Genomic DNA, 21,079 nt, shown 5'->3' with positions numbered 1-21,079 from the left:
GTGAATGAACGTATGCATGCATATCAGTGAATAAACAAGGAGAAAGTGACTTTCAAACACGAATCTTCAATTCCTTGATTGAAAGATGGTGCAAAGAAACAAGGTCTAGATTGGTGCATCCTTCTCTGGCCTCCTCATGAATGACCTTCAGGATGATCTAAAGGACTCCACTAATTTCTCACCGTTCTAGACAGCTTGCCTTGACCTCTATAACATCATGCTGTTCTGTCTCCTTATCTTTCTAACCACAGACTTCTCCAGTTTCTATCTCATAAATATTGACTGCCCTCCACACTCTTATGAACCTACACCTGCTCGCTCATTTACTCCTAAGGCTTTCAGTTCAGTTCAGTCCCTCAGTTGAGTCTGACCCCATGGGCTACGGCACCCCAGGCTTCTGTTTGCATCACTAACTCCCGGAGCTTGCTCAAACTCATGTCCATTGAGTCGGTGATGCCATCCAACCATTTCATGCTCTGTTGTCCCCTTCTCCTCCTGCCTTCAATCTTTCCAAGCATCAGGGTCTTTTTCCAATGAGTCACTTCTTCACATCAGGTGGGCAAAGTATTGGAGCTTCAGCTTTAGTATCAGTCCTTCCAATGAATATTCAGGACTGATTTCCTTTAGGATGGACTGGTTGGATCTCCTTGCAGTCCAAGGGACTCTCAAGTCTTCTCCAACACCACAGTGCAAAAGCATCAATTCTTTGGTGCTCATCTTTCTTTATGGTCCAATTCTCAAATCCATACATGACTACTGGAGAAACCAAGCTTTGATTATATGGACCTTTGTTAGCAAAGTAATATCTCTGCTTTTTAATATGCTGTCTAGGTTGAGCATAGCTTTTCTCCCAAAGAGCAGGCATCTTTTAATTTCATGGCTGCAGTCACCATCCACAGTGATTTTGGAGCCCAAGAAAATAAAGTCTGTCACTGTTTCCATTGTTTCCCCATCTGTTTGCCATGAAGGGGTGGGACCGGATGCCATGATCTTCATTTTTTGAATGTTGAGTTTTAAGCCAACTTTTCCACTCTCCTCTTTCACTTTCATCAAGAGGCTCTTTAGTTCCTCTTTGCTTTCGGCTATACAGGTGGTATCATCTACATATCTGAGGTTATTGATATTTTTCCCGGCAATCTTGATTCCAGCTTGTGCTTTATCCAGGTGGGCATTTCTCATGATGTACTCTGCATATAAGTTAAATAAGCAGGGTAACAATATACAGCCTTGACGTACTCCTTTCCCAATTTGGAACTAGTCTGTTGTTCCATATCCCATTCTAACTGTTGAGTCTTGACCTACATATAGATTTCTCAGAAGGCAGGGAAGGTGGTCTGGTATTCCCATCTCTTTAAGAATTTTCCACAGTTTGTTGTGATCCACACAGTCAAAGGCTTTGGCGTAGTCAATAAAGCAGAAGTAGGTGTTTTTCTACTAAGGCTTTACTACTGTCTATATACTGATGACTACCCAATCAGTCTCCAGCTTAGATCCTCACCCTCCTGGTTGCAGATTCATGTAGCCAACTGTGCTCTCCACCCAGATGTCCCACATGTAGCTTGAATTCAGTGTACTGGAAATGAAAACCTTCATCCTCTTCACTTCCCAACCTGCTGCCCCTTCAAGATGTTGGCAAATCCTGACTACTTCTTAACCTCTCCATAACTTACCACAAACTCTTGTCTATTCATTTCAGTAGATCCTAACTGGTTTCTGTTTCTGCCCTTATGTGAAAGTGAAAGTCGCTCAGTTGTGTCCGAGTCTTTGGGAATTCTCCAGGTCAGAATACTGGAGTGGGTAGCCTTTCCCTTCTCCAGGGGGATCTTCCCAACCCAGGGATCGAACCCAGGTCTTCCACATTGCAGGCAGATTCTTTACCAGCTGAGCCACAAGGAAAGCCCCTGCTGCCCTTATATCCTGGAGTCAATTCTCAACTGAAGAGCCAGAGTAATCTTTGAAAAATGTGTCAGATTTTGTCACTCTTCTGCTTACTCATCCAATGGCTTCCCACTTCCATCAGAATAAAAGTCAAAGTTTTATAATTGCCTGTAAGGTCCTACACAGGACCTTAAGGTCTGTGTAAGGTCTGGCCTCTGTGTAAGTAATCTACAGTCCCCTTCCTCATTCTGCTCCAGCCACACTGGCTTCCCCGCTGTTGTTCCTCAAGTATACCTGGTGTGTCTCCCATGCCCCAGCCCCCAGGCTCTTCACAGTTGCACCTCACTTTGTCTGAATCTGTCTTCCCTCGGATAGCCCTACTGCACCCTTCTTCCTGTCACTGAGATCCTTTGTTCAAGTGATGCCTAGGCCGTGAGGCCTTTCATGACCTCCATATTTTAAAACGTGCCTCTCCTTCAGTCCTCTCTCTGTTGCATTTTTTCTCCTTAGCACATAGCTCCATGTTCTATGTGTCCTACTTTTAAAAATACTATCTTCCATCACCAAGATTTAAGATCTGTGAAAGGACTTTTTAAATACTGTATCCCTGATGGGACCTCACACAGAGTAGATGCTCAACAAATATTTGTTGTATCAATGAATGAATCCCATTCTCTCCATTCCTACTGCTTCTAGTCTAATCTAGGCTTGACTGGTCACCTTGCCTCCAATCTACCTCTCTTTCAATACGTTCTCCACCCAGCAGGTAGGGGGATGATCCTGCTGTGAAAGCTGGAAGACTTAAGCAATCTACTCTAGGCAATTTGAACTCCACAGTTCCTGAGAAGAGTTTGGGGACTTTGCCCCTGTTGTTCTGTTTGCCTGGAGAGCTTTTCAAAGTACAGCACCCCACCCTGTTTTGTCCAATTTATCCTTAAGCATCAGGTTTCAACTCAGATGTCACTTCTTGCAGGAAGCCTTTTTAAATCTCCCCAGACTGGGTTGGGCACCTTCTCTGTGTCCATATCCTGGCTTGTGTGTGTGTGTGTGCGCTCAGTCACTCTGTTGTGTCCGACTCTTTGTGGCCCCACATACTGTACCCTGCCAGGCTCCTCTGTCCATGAAATTTTCCAGGCAAGAATACTGGAGCGGGTTGCCATTTCATATTCCAGGAGATCTTCCCAACCCAGGGATTGAACCCTCGTCTCTTACATCTCCTGCATTGGCAGGTGGGTTCTTTACCACTAGCACCACCTGGGAAGCCCTTTAACAAACTGGCATAGCCCTTTAATAAAGTGTTAATGCTAACTAAGCAATTACTATGATCCTTACAAAAACTCTGGGAGGGACCTCCCTGGTGGTTCAGTGGCTAAGACTCCATGCAGGAGGCCCAGGTTGGATCCCTAGTCAGGGAACTAGATCCCACAGGCCACAAGTAAGGAGCCTGCATGCAGCAACTAAAACCCAGTGCTGCCAAAATCAATACATATTTAAAAACAAAACAAAGCATCTCTAGGAAGTGCGTATCCACTTTTACATGAAGAAACTGAGGCAGAGCTGAGTTAGCTTGTCTAAAGGGAAACTGATGATGAGAGGTGGAGCTGGGGTAGGATGGCAAGCAGCCTTCCCCTTTTGTGGCTCTTCTTGCAATTGTTTCCTTGTCCGTCTTCCTCCGAAAGCACTATGAGCTCCTTAAGGCTGGGCCTGGAGGAGTCTCCCAGCAAACATCCGATGCCTGCCGCACGTTAGTTGAGAGGACAAGCTAGTTCTTACGCTTTCCACAGTGGTATCAGAGCAGCTCAGCACTGCTCAGGTGGCCCTCTTCTGTCTTGTCAAGGTTGAGACCCCGGAAGCTCCCTTCTCTTTCCTTCTGGTGCTTTCAGTACTGAGATGGAATGGGGGTGGCCACAGTGAAATTGGAAAAACGGAGGAACAGTGTCACTTCTCTTCGTTCTCTAGCCCCAGTACAGCCACTGCTCTTGTTGTAGCCACGCGTTCCGGGAAACAAACTCACTCAGAAGGACAATGCAGATATGGAGTGCAGTTTACTACACCGGCGGGCCCAAGGCAGAGTCTCCTCTTAGCCAAAGACCCCGACCAGCATTTGTGAAAATCTTTTATACCCCATGTGTACGTGTCTGAACCCACCACTCCAGATTCCTTGAGACTTACATAAACCAAGGAAAATACAATCCCAATAACCCCATCATTCACGTGCTATGTTCTCATGTGCTCAAACAGTCAAACAATTAGCCAATAATCAATAAACCCGAGGTTATACTCCAATAGATATAGAAAAATTTATGGCCTGTCTGGAGGAAGGGGTGATAGTATATGGTTTCTCTTAGGTGATGAGTAACCTAGATACAATCTTCAAGGTTCCCCTGTCTGGAGGGGGTCTTATCCTTCTGTTGTTGTTTTCATAGGCACTAAACACAGAGTTCAGAGTCCACTGGAAAGGTGGCTGAGCATGATCAGCATGAACAGGCCTAAGATGGAGTCCAGTTCAGTTCAGTTCATTTCAGTTGCTCAGTTGTGTCTGACTCTTTGCGACCCCATGAATCGCAGCACACCAGGCCTCCCTCTCCATCACCATCTCCCGGAGTTGACTCAGACTCACGTCCATCGAGTCTGTGATGCCATCCAGCCATCTCATCCTTGGTCGTCCCCTTCTCCTCCTGCCCCCAATTCCTCCCAGCATCACAGTCTTTTCCAATGAGTCAACTCTTCGCATGAGGTAGCCAAAGTACTGGAGTTTCAGCTTTAGCATCATTCCTTCCAAAGAAATCCCAGGGCTGATCTCCTTCAGAATGGACTGGTTGGATCTCCTTGCAGTCCAAGGGACTCTCAAGAGTCTTCTCCAACACCGCAGTTCAAAAGCATCAATTCTTCGGCGCTCAGCCTTCTTCACAGTCCAACTCTCACATCCGTACATGACCACAGGAAAAACCATAGCCTTGACTAGACGGACCTTAGTTGGCAAAGTAATGTCTCTGCTTTTGAATATACTATCTAGGTTGGTCATAACTTTTCTTCCAAGGAGTAAGCGTCTTTTAATTTCATGGCTACAGTCACCATCTGCAGTGATTTTGGAGCCCAAAAAAATAAAGTCTGACACTGTTTCTACTGTTTCCCCATCTGTTTCCCATGAAGTGATGGGACCAGATGCCGTGATCTTCGTTTTCTGAATGTTGAGCTTTAAGCCAATTTTTTCGCTCTCCTCTTTCACTTTCATCAAGAGGCTTTTTAGCTCCTCTTCACTTTCTGCCATAAGGGTGGTGTCATCTGCATATCTGAAGTGATTGATATTTCTCCCGGCAATCTTGATTCCAGCTTGTTTCTTCCAGTCCAGCGTTTCTCATGATGTACTCTGCATAGAAGTTAAATAAGCAGGGTGACAATATACAGCCTTGACGTATCCCTTTTCCTATTTGGAACCAGTCTGTTGTTCCATGTCCAGTTCTAACTGTTGCTTCCTGAACTGCATACAGATTTCTCAAGAGGCAGGTTAGGTGGTCTGGTATTCCCATCTCTTTCAGAATTTTCCACAGTTTATATCTACTACTGTGGGCAGGAATCCCTCAGAAGAAATGGAGTAGTCATCGTGATCAACAAAAGAGTCCGAAATGCAGTACTTGGATGCAATCTCAAAAACAACAGAATGATCTCTGTTCGTTTCCAAGGCAAACCATTCAATATCATGGTAATCCAAGTCTATGCCCCAACCAGTAACGCTGAAGATGGAGTCCAGGCCCTATGAATTCCTTCTTCGCTCTCATCACAGTCTCCTCAAGGTCTCCCTTGCCCCTCAAGTTCCTCAGAAAGCTACATTTACACCAACCATGGATGCCCACCAGCAGTCTTCCTGCCCTTCCTGCATCCTGCCCTTAGCTCTCTCCTGAAGACTTCCTGCGCTGAGGAGGAGGGGCTGGTTAGTCTCTTCATACCCCCATGGAAGGGGCCCAAATGGCCTCCCCTCCCAGACCACATCCTTCCCTGCCCTGTGGTCTTGGGATGCTTCTCTTCCTTCTCCTGCCCAGTTGATTACCCCCCTCACCCCATGCTGGCCTCCCCACCTCAGAGCCTGGCAGGCTGGGTTGAGTCACTCATTTCCAGTACGCATTCGCCTTCTGGTCAGGCCAGTTTGGCAAATCTCTTACCATCCCCTGTCCCATGGCTTGAAGCCTGTGGGTCCCCTGATCCCCCAAGTAGGGTGTCTACCTGGAGGAATGTATAGGCTTTTGGAGGAGACATTAGAGATCACTTGGAAGATTCCTCTGTCCTTAAATCTAGGGATAGAGTCTCTGCTTCATGCCCAGGAACTCTTTTCTTTCCAGAAACAAACCCAAGCTACTCCTGTCTCCCAGAGCCACTTCAGCACAGAATCTCCCTGTTCTGTTTTCTCTGGGGCAGGAACGTCACCCTGACCCTGGGTCCTTCCAGGCTAGTCAGATGAGGAGGATTAGATAAGCACTCCGCCCCCAGTCTCCAGGGAGAAAGGGGAAGGGGTGTGGCCTGGGCCACCCCAGGGTAGTCAGCCTGGCTCCAGACCCTCCCAGCTCACTGGCTCTGCCTCCCAGAGAGACTGAGGGCCCCAGACAGGACCTGCCCCACTGCCTGGGGTGGGGGTAGGGGCAGCCACAGTTCAGCAGGAGGTCACAGAGGAAGGAGTAGTGACCTCCCCCTAAGGCAGGTCCCGCAGATCCAGCTGCTTCTCAAGAGGACAGGGAGGGGAGCTTAGAGCCCTTCAGACAGGAGCTGACTCCTTCAGGTCCTACCCTCTCAAGCCTGCAGATCCTCCTGGGTACTACGGCTCCATCCTGAGGACCAGAAGAAAAGCGCCCTGCTACTCCCCAGGATGGACAAGCAGGCGCAGTAGGAAGGGGAAGAATGTGTGAGGACCCAGAGCAGTCCTGCGGGGTCGTGGACCTGGGCTGGGTGCAGACCCCTCTCCTGCCTGCCTCTCGGGGCTTCTCCCCTTCTAGCACTAGGCTCTGCTTTGCCACACCAGGCCCTGGATAGACAGGAGCTGGGTGATTCAGGGAAGGAAGATCCACCTGCCTCCTCACCCTGAGCAGGCCCAGGAGATTTCATAGCAAGGGTGGGCTAGTGTGCCGGTTCTGAGCCTACCCAGGCCCTGGATTAGGAGCTTGAGTGTAGGTGGCTGGGGGTGGGGGTGGGGGTGGGGGTGGGGATTGTTGCTGTCTCTTGTTCTCGCTGAAAGGGGCATAAGAACTCCAAACTGGACTTGAGGAAGGCCTGCCTTCCCAGGGAAAAAGGTGTTTTTTTTGTGTGTGTGAGAGGAGGGGAGGAGAACAAGGCAGAAGAGAGGGTCTTTACCCACTCACTCAACACCCCAGACTGTTCCACCTCCTACCCCCTTGACCTTAGAGGAGTTCAAGGCCAGTGAGAGAGCCTGTCCCTGTGAAGTCATTTCTGCATGACTGAAGAGTCACTGCTGCGTGATCCTGCTTCCTTGGCACCCCCTCCACTCCCAACATCAGTCTTCTGGGCCTTTCCACATCTTGGCTTCTTCTAAGAGGCTGAGTCCAACCCACCCCTCTGCCAGGGCCCCAGGCTTTCCGCTCCCCTACTCCAGGCAGCCAGAAAGGAGCACAAGATCCAGGCACTTCTGCAAATATGTTTAATGCACTTAGATTACACAGAGGAAGAGGGGACAAGAAGGAAACGACATCTAAGTGAGTCACCCAAAAATTCTTACAAAAGTCCCAGGCTGGCTGCAGCCCCCAGGAACCGAGTCACCATTGACATTAGAAACTAATATAAAATTTTTACAAAAGTCTGCTCATTGCAGCATTCAGGTACTTGTACAAAAGGAGGGCTCTTTCTACAGGGCTCCTGACTTATAACAGGGACCCAGGTACCTCACTTGACACAAGGACCTGGAAGCCAGCGAGGAAAGACAACCAGATAAAAAAATACAGTCAAGGGAATTATCTCCTGGTCTGCCCCATAGGGGCGGACCTGCAGGTTTTTTCCCTGTTCTCAATCTCAAAACCCAGTCCCAAGAACTTGCGTTAATTTTTTAAAACATGCTAGCCCTTTAGATTCTCCCCAAGGCTTCCCAGACCCTGCCCTGAAGCCTCACCTTTGGAAGAGAAGGGCAGGAAGAGGCACCAGCTCCCCAGGCAGACCTGAGACCCTGCATGAGCTTCTCCACCCCCACAGAATGGCAGCTGGGGCCGTGGGCCTCCTGCAGCCCACAACTGGGCCTGAGGAGCCGTGGCTGGGTCCACCTTGTGTTGCCAGCAAACAGCATGGAGGAAGCCCCTTCCCCTCAGAAGCTTCAGTCACAGGGACATGGAGTAGGAAGGGGCAAGCATCTGGGAAGCCTATGTAGGCAGATGTAGGGAGGGAGACTTCTTAACCTCCCCAACTTACTATCAGGTCAGGGTTTCCAAAGAGCTACGGAAAGGGAAAGAAGGGGTCCATCTAGTGAGTGCTTGCCGTATGCCAAGTGCTGTGCTGGACGTGCCCCACAGTCTGTCTTGCTTTATCCTCAATGAGGGTCCCTTCTCAGTGAAGAGCCCCCTCTGGAAGGCACCACCACCCAAGGGAAAGAGGTCTGGGCAGAGATGGTAGATGCTCTGCCACTCCTCTTGTAGGGAAAGGAGATGGAGGCTGGTCTCAGCTGAAACTTGGAGGTTCCCAATAAGAGGAGGGGCTGGGGTAGGGGTGGGGGAAGGCAGGAAGGAGCCACAGGCTTCACAGGCTTGTTGTCTCAGAGCTCACCTGCTTCCCTTTTGCCTTCTGTACTGACCACAAAACTTAGCTCAGAAAATACCCCTCTGCCCCAAAGCCAAAGCAGGCAGGGTAGAGGCAGGTCCCCAGAAAGAATTTGTGGAGAAGCAGGTCAGGATGGCAAGGAAAGGAGGCAAGTCAATGACACCTCTTTGGCCACAAAACATCTAAAGACAAGAGTTTTCAAGGTGGGGATGATGTGGTGGGTAAAGACCAGGAAATATCCTTCTGGAAAAGTCCTCAGAGCAGAAGGCACAGCTGCTGCCAACATCAGGTCCACAGGGGCTCCCACCTTTGCTGTGTTGGTGGGGGTGGGGTGGGGGTGGTGGTGGTATGTGTCTCCCAGATGCCAGGTGGATCTGCTTTGAAGCTCTGAGTTTGATGGCGCTAACCAGGTAGCCCTGAGGGTGTAAGCAGAGAAAGAGCCAGACCCAAATGGCCCCTTGGAAGTCCAATAGCCTGGCCACCCTCATGGCCCCTGAAGGCAGCTCTTTGGCTGGATGGCTCATAAGAGGTGCCCTGTGCCCTATGGGCCTCCTCGGCACTGCTGGTGGTGTCCGTGTGTGTGGCAGTTGCAGACAAGGGCAGGGCATTTTGTCTGTCTGTGTGGTCCCTGACGACAAAAGAACTCTGTTGTGGGAGAGCCAGAAGGGTGGTCTCGTAATTGCCATCCCCAGAGTTAGGGGTAAGAGGGCCTGAGAGGGGCTTGTGATTACAGATCAAAAGTGAGAGACAACCCCAGAAGAACCCCCAAACTATGGGTCAGAGATAGGCTGGCTATGAGACAGGAAGACCGGGAGATCTGCAGGACTGGAGTGAGGGACCAAAGACCAGAGGCCAGGATGCCGGAAAGGAGACAGGACAAGGAGAGAATGAAGGATGAGAAATGAATCAACGCAGAAATGAATGGAAGGCATGGAAGGCGGGAGAGTGCAGTGTTTGCAAAACTAATGTGAAAGACATGTGAAGAGGTTGATTCTTCTGTTTTTAATAAGTCAGAGTCCTGCAGCCTAGAGGCTGGGAGGCCCAGTGGATGAGGAAATGGGATAGGAGTGGCAAAGAGCTGGAGACCCAGGCCCTGAGTGGCAGGTGGGGATGGTCTGTGAAGTGCTGAGCTTCACCCTCTCTCAGGCAGGCCTGGTTGGGAGGAAAATGCCTAGAAGATGAGGCTGAGGTCACCAAGTCTCAGAGACCCTGATGATCTTGAACTCTGTGGGGGCCCAGTCCATCTGGGAACCAGCAGCAGCCCTTCCTGGCCCCAGCTAGACTGGGCTCCAGGCTGCATGGGGGAGTGTCTCAGCTCCCCCAGGCCTGGCTGGGAAGAAAAGCCTCTGTGCGAAGCTGACTCCTCCGAGGCCTTGACCGGCAGGCTAACACCAGCACCTTTTCTGGCGGCGGCTCTGGGAGAGACGGCCCCAGGCCCTTGTCTGTGAGAATGAGAAAGTTCATCTGGAAATAAAGTTCTTTTAAAAAAAAAAAAAAACATATATACATGGCTTCTGGACATCTTTGAAGAGCAATAAAATACCATCCGGTTTCTACAAAATAAAATAAGGAGGAAGAAAACCAAACACGATCAAAGGAATCGTTCCACCGCCAGAAGAGCTTGACTACCGAAGGCTTCCCAGAGTTGAGCTGGGCAGGGTAGGTGGCTGCTACACCTTCCTCCCGCTGGGCAATGCGGCAGAGGGTAGGTGGGAATGAGGCCTGTCTCCACCTGGGGGCACATCAGAGGTCCAGAGGCAAATCTCAAACCAGAACCTGTGGTGGCAGCAGGAGGGGAAGGTTGACATTTGCCCAACTGCAGCCCACTGGGGCCCCGGCCTGGTCATGTGGCTTGGCCGGCTGCAGGTGCGGAGACCCCCCCGAGCTTCAGGTGAGGGGGAGCCCTGCGGCCTTGCAGGGCACCCCAGCGGGCTGCGGTGTAGGGGCTGCGCAGTCATTCTCACACTTGTCCTTGTGTTTGCAGGAATCTTGTTTATGCAGTTGTTACACTGGAGTCACCGGGAAGCAGCTGGGCTCGCCCTTGGCCCCTGCAGGGCCAGCCCAGGCTAGTGCAGCGGGCTGTCGAAGACCACGTCGGGGAGGATGGAGACTTTGAGCTTCTTTTCTGGCCAGCTGTACTCTTTGGGAAGTTTGAACTGTGGAGGGGGCAACAAGCACAGAACCAGAGGATACATGGTTAGAATCCACTGCCTTCTTCCCACACTGCCTAGAGAGGCCAGGACCCTCACCCAGGCCCTATCTCCTGGGTGCTGGGGCAAGACAGACCACCGGTTGGTTGCCTGGCTTCAGTCACGAATACTGAACCAGGTGAGAGGCTGGGATCCACCGCTGACCCCTCCTTCCCTGCACCCGGCCAATAATTAACTGGGCTTGGAGGAGGCTTATTTTCTGACTCTTTCTTGACTGGGCTGACCTCCCTCCAGCTCACTTCCTTGGTTCTGCCTCTGGCCACAAGCATGTAAGGAATCCGCTCCCTGAGGCCCGGGGGCTAGAGGATGGGGGGGTAGGGGAGGGTGCAGATGCTACAGGGAAGTGGCTTGAGGTCTGGAACTCTGCGGTCCTGTCCCTGCCATGGCTCCTTTCTGAGGCTGGCAGGGAAGAACGCTGGAACCTGCCCTCTGGAGCCTTTGCCAAAGGGTCCCAAAGGAGGCCCTGCCTCGGCCTTGGTCGGAGTGGAGAAGCAGAGCTAGTGTGGTTTGAGGTGACTTCTTGGGCCTGGTGCAAACTTGAGAGGAGCTCCCCACCCTGCTCCCCCTTGTTCATCTTCACAAGCCTCCCAGGGTTACCAGCCTGAGAGGTGCTGGCAGTGGCCAAGGAGAGCCCAGGTTCTTACGACTTGACTCCCCGGAAATCACTGATTTGCCTACAGTTTTGTTTTTCAAGCTTCTGGAGGGGGTAGGGGAAGAGACTGACATGTGCCCTGTGTATGCGAGGACCCTGCATGGGGCCAGCAGGCACACAGCTGGTGCTCATAGATGCTCCCTGATTTAGGAGCAGGGTCTGCCTTTCAGGTCTCCTGCTAATCTGGGAACAAGCTGGGAAGAAGGGAAGAGCAGGGCCCTCAGCCTGCCCAGAGCTGGTGCTAGAAGAGGACGGCCTGACACTGCCCGGCTGGTTCCCTCTCCCTCCCTCTTAATGGGGGACTGTCCAAGCCAGGACCAAAGTGGAGAGGAGGGCAGGGTGTGGGGACAGCCTTGGACAGGAAGGGAAAAAAAAAGTCATTTTTAGTGACCTACTTTCCTAAGCTCCTTCTGGCTCCTGTCCCTCCTGCCTGGCTACCCCCCTTCCACCCCCTCAGCACCCGAGCCGAGAGCAGCAGTCTGGCACCATGCCGTCCCTGTGCGACATGGCCTCTCCGGAAGCACTTCTGGGCAGCCGGCTCTGGTCAGACTGAATGGGAGCCGGACCTCAGGGGCTGGTGACTTGTGGGGGTTGACTGGCTGGCACAGACTGGGTACTTAGTGACTTTTGAATGTATAAATGAGAAGAGAGAAGACATTATCCCACTAGGGGTGACCTCAGGCTCTGAGGAGTTCCTGTCCATCTGGAGACCTGGACAGGCCAGTCCTGCCCTGTGGACGGTCCTCCGCCCTGTGGATACCCCTCAGAGGCCTCTGTGTCCAGGCTGACTGGGTCCTGGCTGAAAGCTGGCTCCTGCCTGGCCTCACGCTGGCTTGGAAGCCTGGCCCCTAAGAGGTGAAGGAGCTCTCCCCAAAATACACTTCTGGGCAGAAAGGGCAGAAGAAGGCTCTGTCTCTGCCCCTGGACAGGGGAGGGCCCAGAAGAGCCCTAGAACCATCAGTGTGCTAATGTTCCACTAACCTATCTGGGCAGGACTCTGAGGCCAGGAAGGCTCAACCCCGCTGGGGTGCTGCTTGGTAGGAGGCCGGGGGAGGGGAAGGGACTTTCCAGGATGAGGTAAGTCCCCACAAATGAGGATGCCGGGAACAAGGAAGAAAAACAAAGGGGATTGTGGGCTCCTCTCCTGTACCCCAGCGGAGTAGCCAGGACAAGCACAGGCCCCCACCTGGCCTGCAGCTCGGCTGGGCCTGGAAGAGGCGGGCCTAGAGGGAGCGCTCTCGGCCAGAGGCGGGAGGGAGAGTGGCTCCTGGGTGGCCTGAGGCTGGAGCAGGAGCCCCTTGCTGCCCACCAGAACTCCTCCATGGAATGTTCTCTGGCAGCAGGCGTGGGCTTTCTGTTCAGAACCTGCCAGGGAACAGCAGGGGCTGAGGAGAACTCTGTACTAGCCTAAAGGCCCTGGCTTCCTCTTCAATGAGCTTCTCGGGAGCTGGCAATTCAGACAGTTTGCTGGGTGTCCTCACAAGGGTTGGGGGTGGGGCAGGGGGAGGTTCAGGGAAGTGAAATAAAGCCGTTTAACATCTCCAGGGTCTCCTTTCCAGCCTCTCTGCACACGTCAGAGACAGACACAAGCACACACGCAGAAACTCCTGGAGCCTGGAACCTACTGTCAGAGAGAACCAAACAGCTTACTTCCTCTGGAGAAGTCAAATCTTCTAAGTCCTCCAACATTTTCTCTACAAACTCTTCGGTCAACAGAATCTGGGAAGAAGGCACAAGACAGGCTTTTATTATTTGTTTAAAGTATATGGTCTTTTTGCTAATTGCCAAGCTCTAGACCTCTGTTCAGGCCATGGAGGAGCGATGAGCCCACTGCGATGTGTTCTAGGACCAGGGGAAGTACTGGAGGCCTAGCCCTGACCGTCACCCCCAGCCTGCCCCCACCTCCCACCACCACCTGCCTACAGTATCAGAGGGACTGGGGCAGAGAAGGAAGGACGTCCAGGAGAGTGGGGAGCAGGGCGAGGACGTCAGGAGACACGGCAGTGCTGGTCCCGGGAGGGACATGAGACGGGGCAGGGAAGGCCGCCTATTTGGTAGTCCGGGCACCCTGCATGTTGCAGTACGGTAGAGAGGAGACAGAAAAGCCGAAGGGCAGGGGAGAGTGACTCCGACATCCCCCTTGTTCAACAAGGTTCGCGTGTCCCCCCAGTCCTACTTGGGAGGACAAAGGAATCTGTCCGGGTTTGGAATACAAGCCTTGCCTGGAACCTGGAAATGCCCTGGAAGGTACCTCTAGGAATGTCTGAGCTGCACCAGCCTCTCTCATTTTACCAAAGGGAAAGGGACTCCTCAACTCCCATGCGTAGTGTCTACCTCTTCTCAGGCCCCAAGCTCCCAAAGCCCTGCCTTGCTAGCCCCATTCAGCCACTGAGTCCTTCAAGTTTTAAGAAACGTCTTCTCCAGGGCACCTCCCACCTATCCTACTTCACTGCTCTAGTCTGCTACCTTGTGGCTTCACGCTTGCTGTTGAGAACAGCCGTGGCCCTCTGTTCAGGGGCACAACCACCACCCTCACCCATGTGTGTAGTCAACCATGCATGTGGTCAACAGCAAGGATACCCAGGACTTCCTCAACCTGCAGGGCCGTCTTCTCAACAGGCTCCTCTCTTCAAGCCGGTCCCACACTGGGCCCAGGCTAGGCATGTCTTTCCTCTTCCCAACCTGATCCTGTCCTCCACCCGTCTCTTCCCCATGCTGGTCCATGGGGCCTCCTGACCTCTGCAGTGAACCCTTCTGTAACCCCAGGCTGTGGCTCTCCCCACCTTGTTTTCTCCAGTAGCCTCTGAATGCCCCTGGGTGGGATGTGGGGACAGAGGAAGAGAAACAACAAGGTGAAGACCAAGGTACAGGAAAAGTCCCCTATGACAAGGAGGAGGATCCAGGACTTGAGAAAATACCAGCAGGTTTCCCCAGGGAATTGTCCAGTCTGATAAGAATATATATCTCAACATTTGGAATAGGTCAGTGTATCAGACAAAGTGGAATGGCAGAGGAAGGAGGGCAAGCAAGCAGGCTCACTAGGCACTTCATAGGATGGAAGTTTCCGAAGGCAGGAAGTTGACTGGGTGGAGGTGTGAGCGAGGGATGAGAAAACTACCCCAAGTGGGCACACCACCACACTGGGCACTGTGCTAACCGCTCAAAGAGCTTATCTCCTTCAGATGAGGAAACTGAGACACAGACAGGTTATGAGATTTGCCCAGTGTCACACGGCTTGTGAGCAGCGGAGAAAAGATCATGTCCTGGCCCTTATTTTTTTGGCTGAGCTGGGTCTTCACTGGAGTGGGCAGGCTTAGTTGCCCCATGGCATGTAGGATCTTAGTTCCCCAACCAGAGATTTAACCTACGCCCCTTGCACTGGAAGGCGGAGTCTTAACCACTGGACCACCAGGAAGTCCCCATGTCCCAGTCTTGTCTGGACTCTAAAGTTAGTGTGCAAAGCAGAGCTTCCAAATCCTGAAGTCCAACCCTCACCGCATTTACTCATGTATTGATTCTTCCAGTCACCTGCCCGTCAACCTACTTGATTCCAGAAGCATTCCCTGGGTGCCTCTGCTAGGCCTGGCCCTGAGTAGAGCCCTAGGGAAACAGCCATGAAAGCAGTCCATTCCCCAGCTGGACAAGCACCTTCCTGGGGTTAATAGGGAGCCAAAGGTCGTCTCCTTCTCAGGCTACAAGCCCCCAGTCAGGGACAAAACAGCTCCAACCACCAGCCCATATCTCCTCATCAGTTTCTGTTTGAGAAGCTTAGGCTTCAAGTGGAGACAGAGACAAAGTTTGGACAGGCAAAGCGAGTCTGCGAGAATGCCCACCTGAGATGCCCTCTCCCACCTTCCTCCTGGCTCCCTAAGCTGTGACCGGGTGACTCCTCTCATGGACTACTGTGGTGCTGCCCAATGCCACTGATTCCAGCTCCCACAGCCGGAGCCTCTGCTCCTCTTGCTCTTATCCCAGGGCCCCCACCACCACCCCCACCCACCAAAGCCCGGAGTCTCTCGACCAGTTATCACCAGTCTGCTTGAGCAGTACAAAAGTCATATTCACATTTTGGGAATTTCCGGGGCTTGTTGCCATCTCTGCAAATGTGAGCACAAACACAAGCATACCTAAAACCCAATTATATTACAATGGCTCCAGTCCGGGCCAGGCTGAACTGATTTCTAACCCACAAATGCTTGGGAGGGCGGACATTTCTGCCAGAGAGGTAAATAGGCCTTGAACTGTAACTAGGGCTGGGGGTGAGCGGGGATGGGGGAGGGTTCACAGGAATGGTGACCACACAGAAAGACTCCAAAGAGCTGGAGAAATGGGAAAAATAACCCCACTAACAGGAGTTCAGTCCTAAGCCAGTTCTTCTGACAAAAGTGTGGAGTTGGTGGAGAGAGTGTAAGTTACGGTGGCTTTCGGTAGACCAACTACCAAGTGTGTACTATTAATATCTGTGTGTGGACTCATTTTATACTCAGCTGGGGGAGGGGATGGCAGGACGAAAAGGGGAGACAAACCCTAGTGGCTCCTCAATTTTCACTTTTGGTGATTGGCTCGTTCCTGCTGGAAATTTCACATTATTTTAAAAGAATTGAATGGGGAAAATTATACACGAGATCTGCATGATATTAAGGGTGACATTCCCTACAAAGAAACACGACAGACTGTCATAGCTCCAGGCACCTAATTTAATTTCCTTTGGGAGTTAAACCTTAGAAGCTTGGATTGAACAAACAGGCCCTGTTCTTTGTATATTTCAGACCTGGAGCTGAGAATGTTAACAGATCCTATCAACAGGATACTGGAGATAGACAGCCGCGGTGCAGCAGCTCCTGGATGCTCTCACGAGGAACAGACACGCCGTTGTGATGCAACTGTGGGAAAAGCCTGTGCAGTTCTGGGACTCGGGACTCTTGAAGCTCCCTGGGTCCCCATGGAGTGCTAGACTGGTATCATCTTAGGGCCAACCTGTGAGGAAGGTAACCATCATTTCCACTGTGCAGACGAGCGGGTGTCGAGACAAGACAAGTCTGGACTTTAGAAGAGCAGTGACCTGACATCACGGTGGTAGAAGATGCTCTTTTTCTGTCTGGGGAGGGCACCTCAATTCTAGAAGCCTCGTACACTGAGAGCTGACTTCTCTTCTCTGCTGGGGGAGGTGGAAGTGACTCTGGCTTCAACCCAATGGCCTGGAAAACCAGCGACACATCTCCTGGCCACCTGCTCAGCTCAAGAGGGCTGGAACCCTGGGCATCACAGACATGCAGCTGTTCAAAACCAGGTTGGCCAAGTGGAAAGGAAGGCAAACCATACCCCGATATAGTTTCCAATGGGGCAGATTTCCAGGTCAGCTTGGTAAACGTGCACATGAGGCGACAGTTGCTCCTGTCCAGAAAACAGCAGTAGAAATAATACAAATAATGAAACAGCACTCACTGATGCTCATGATCACCAAGAACTGGGCATAAGATGCTTATGTTTGTTCTCAAACAGCCCTTGGAGGGAGAAGACGCTCCAGTGAGGGGGGAAGCCCCCCAAGCAATCTGAGAAGAAACTCCCTGGGGAGGATTTTGAAAACCTGGAGATACCAGGCACCATCCAGACCTTCTGAATCTGAGTAGCTCAGGCTAGGTCAAGGGATCTGCATTTTAAAAAGGCAACCCCTCCCTGCAGAAGATCCTGGTGGAGGGTACCCTGGGGAAACACACTCACAGGGGCAGTGGGTCTAGGCACAGGTTTAACCAACAGGGATGAGTTAGTGGCTGCAGCTCTCCGACCAGATCTGACTGGTAGAGCTGTGAGGGGGGCAGTGGCTCCCTGCCCCCAACTCTCAGGCTCCACTTTTGATCAAGGAGAGGGCTTGGAACACAGGCCAGCAACTTACTCCAAGGCGCTCACACCCAGTGCCTTAGGATAGCCTGGCTGGCGGGTGAAGACGGAGGATCGTCAACAATCTTCCCAATTCCCCAGGCCCCGGCAAGTTCCAGAAGGAACCTGAAAAGTGATCTTTCATCGTGCCTGCCCAGGGCAGGCCTGGCGGTGGGGCAGGCAGGGGCCCAGCCACTGCAGATCTGATTCAGATGTCTGCGGTCAGTGATATTTCTGAGTCTGCAAACAGCACTGACAAAGCCCACTCCTTCCCCTCGGTGTGACAATCCGCACTTTGTCTGGGGCCTTGTTTGCTCTTCGTGTTGACACGTTGTTCTTGCTTCCCAACAAGTTTGGCTTTCTTTTTCCCTCCCTTTCCTTCTCTCAGGGAAGGAAATGTGTTGTTTACAGGGTAGGGCCTGCCAAGGAGCTACTCTGGCACCCATGATGGCAGGGAGGAGGCAGGGACCAGGAAGCCATCCAGTCTGCGTCCCCCCAACACCAACAGGCTGGACAAAAGCTAGACAATGGCCTGGAGCACCCCCACTCCCCAGCCCCAGGCTCAGGGGCAGAGGTGCGGGTGTGGCAGGTACCACTGCAGCAGCCGCACAGTGAGGCCGCATTCATTTCCTGTTCTCAGTGGGTGGCAAGGGGTTGGCTGAGGTGGCCAGGAGCGGGCTCAGACTCCTGCTCTGGCTGGCAGCTGGTGAGGCCACGACAGGCCCTCTCAGTCCTCTCTCCTGTACCTCCCCAGGCACAGTGCTGGACTGAAGCCCTATGGCTGTACCTGGGACAATGAGGACCCTCGGACAGCCAAGCAAAGGTCTTCTCGGATTCCACGTTCACCAGTGGAAGGAGAAATAGCAGAGGCAAGCAAGAGGAGCTGCACAGGGCATAGGCCAGGGTTCACCAAGTGTCTTCCACACAATGTCCAAATGGGTGCATGGGACAGGAGAAGGCTGAGGCTTGTCCACAGGGTGGGGGGGTGAGTCAGCCACTGGGCGAGGAGCAGAGCCTGGCAGTGACTCCCCAGATCTGGCCTGGAGAAGTGAAGCCCACTTGAACAGCTGTTGGGCATCTTCTCCCAAGGCCCAGGCCTCCCATCAAGGCTGGCAGAGAATGGCTGGGAAAGGGGGGCCACCTGGGTGAGCCGTCAGACACCACACAGCTGAGAAAGCATTGCAGGGCTTAAAAAAAATATTCTCATATTTGGTGATGTGACCTCTGAGTGACCTCTGGGGCCGACTTCTCCCCCTTCAGATCAATCTTGGCTGGGGACGGATGAACGACTCAGCTCTGGGCCAGGCTCCCGCTCAGAGACTAACAGCCCAGTGTTGACAGACTCAAGGGAGAGAGGCTTGTTAAAGCCACTGGGCTGAGGAATGCTGGGGGAAGGTGTGTGCGGGAGCGACGCTGGCAGGCCTCCCCAGGTCCAAAGACCCTCCTGTACTCTTCTGGAGCTGGCTGACAGCATTCACCATCTCAGCAGAGATAAAAACAGCCAAGGGTAGGGCGGACAGAGGAGTCTGGTGTCAACCTCCGGAAACTGAAGAGCCTAAGGAATTGGAGGATTCCTGCCTCTCCAGTTCCTCCAGGAAGCGGGGAGTGTCCGCTGTGCTCACCCTGGGGTGGCAGGCAGCCCTGCCTTTCTGTGCGCCAGGCCTTGACGTTCCTGGGGCTGGAGAGATGGGGGGTGGCGCGGACCTGGACAAAGGGGGCAGCCTCTAGGCAGGTGCCGGCCCAGGAGCTGGAGGGTGTGGGGGCCTGTCTGGGGCTACTCCAGAAACCCCAGAAAGGGCCCAGATTCCCTCACTTTCTGCCTTTCTCTCTCAGGCTCTCCTTTGTCATCTTCTCCCATGTGGGGTGTCTCTGCCATGCCACTTCCCCAAGAGATAACAGGCCTGGGCTGGAGGCCAGAACAAGGTGCCAAGGCTGGGAGCGAGGGCTTCCAAGGCTGTTGAAGGCTGATGCAAGAAAAGTCATCCTAGCCCCTCCCAATTCATCTGGGACCAACGGAGAGTGTTCCAGCAGCAGCCAAGAGAACAGAAGTCTGGGTTTCTTCAGTCCTGGGGCTGCTGCATTCAGTTCCTTCCTGCCTCCCTGCCCCCACAGGCCTGGGCACACAGGGGCCAGGGAGACATCCTGGAATCCAGAAGCATGAGGGAGAGATTCCCATAGGAGGTGAAGGCAAGTCTCTCTGCTGGGGTCTCCCTCCAAAGGGCCCGGTGTCTTTCCTGGCCCAGTGGACGAGGCCTTCACTGGTGACCCGGAGCCTGACCCCAGACCTCCAGGAGGTCCTCAGACTCCCAGCGAGACAGGCGGCCCCAGGGGAAGACTGAGAGGCCCACAAGTAATTACAAGCCCAGGTTCCCACAAGCCAGGGAGCTGCCTGTGACCACAGTGGCAAGACCCTAGAGAGGAAGGCGGGCTGATGCTGGCAGTCAGATGAAGACAGTGCTGACTGCTTTGGGGGTGGGGAGACGAGGAGGGCTGGGCTGGGGGCAGGGGCAGAGGGTTTCCCAAGGCTCCTTGGACAGGGCCTGAGAAACCCCTGGGTGAATTCGGGTGCATGCTTGGGGAGCGGGCCCCAGCCAGCCTTCCCGGGAGATCCCCTGTGAGCTGGCCCCCGTGGTGGACCACACTAATGAGCCCATAACACAGGCCTTTGATTAAGCAGCTCCCAGCACAGCGACTTTATTGAAACATGCCGAGGCCAGCGGCTGGTTCCCACCGCTCCGGTTCCCTGGGCAACAGCGCCTGGGAGGGGACCATGTGCTGGGAGTCAGCGGGGCGAGTGCTCAAGCTGGCTGAGGGGCTGCCAGGGAGGCGTGGGGGAGCAGAGCTGGGAGGAAACCTCAGCAGCTAGGGAATCAGGGGCTTGGGAACCAGGGTTGGGTCCAGACCTTTGGGGGGAATGAGGAGCAACGTGACATGTGCTGAGCCCTCTGGAGGCCCAGGTCACCAGGCTGCTGAGAACTGCAGATGCTGACCCCCTACCCCCAACCTAGGCAGGAAGATGTTCCAGTAGGGATGGCGGGGCTCCAAGGACAGGTTCAGAGTCTAGCATGTCAAAGGCAACTGGGTGGCACTTATTCTTGAGCTGGGGAGGCTCTAGTTTCTACTTTCCCAAGAAAAAGTGCTTAACCTTCAATACGCAAAGCACTGAGGACACTTCTGCTGAGACCTGTCAACACACTGTCACCTGCTAGGGATGATGACCTCTGACCTGTCGGGGCAGGGTCTCCTGCCATGGTCCACCCCTCACTCTTTCCCAGCTCTGTGCTGCCCCTGCTTTCCACTTGTTCCGGGCTAATTTCAAATGCTATACTTCAGAGCTTTTCCTAAGGTAACTACCAACACCACATGGACAGAAATATAATGTTACCAAGTGGGACTGTTTAAATGTATTTATAACTTTATGGTTCAAAGTAATTTTGTTATGAAACAGTGTAATAACAACAGTGGAAAAGGGCAAGATAATTTATGGAACACAATATCTCTAAAGCACTGGCTTCCATTTCTACCTCAGCTTAGTCTTGGGAGTCTGGTTGGTATCCTTTGTTTGCTGTTTGTTTTAATTAAGGGTTAGTATTTTGGTGGGGAGGGGGAGGGAGGAGCTAGCCTGAGGAGAGACACACACACACACACACACACACACACACACACACACACACACAAAGCATGCCTACATTAATGGTAAATACACTTCACAGAC

General features: G+C 52.8%; 1 protein-coding gene across 2 annotated transcripts in view; it reads right to left on the bottom strand.

The window, feature by feature from the left end:
• Positions 1–7,508: 7,508 nt before the first annotated feature.
• Positions 7,509–21,079, bottom strand: part of SUFU (SUFU negative regulator of hedgehog signaling) — a 110,828-nt gene continuing 97,257 nt past the window's right edge. For both annotated transcript variants that reach the window (XM_040254306.1, XM_040254305.1), the window contains exons 11-12: positions 13,138–13,206; positions 7,509–10,781 (exon numbers count right to left, since the gene is read on the bottom strand). In XM_040254306.1, coding sequence (XP_040110240.1) covers positions 10,692–10,781; positions 13,138–13,206 — 159 coding nt within the window. In that variant the 3' untranslated portion in view covers positions 7,509–10,691. The remainder of the gene's footprint in view (positions 10,782–13,137; positions 13,207–21,079) is intronic.

The sequence above is a fragment of the Oryx dammah genome, unplaced genomic scaffold, assembly GCF_014754425.2.
Source record: "Oryx dammah isolate SB20612 unplaced genomic scaffold, SCBI_Odam_1.1 HiC_scaffold_14, whole genome shotgun sequence".
Classification (NCBI taxonomy): Eukaryota; Metazoa; Chordata; class Mammalia; order Artiodactyla; family Bovidae; genus Oryx; species Oryx dammah.
Note: the sequence above shows the minus strand (reverse complement) of the source record. Positions and strands in the feature narration are given on the sequence as shown.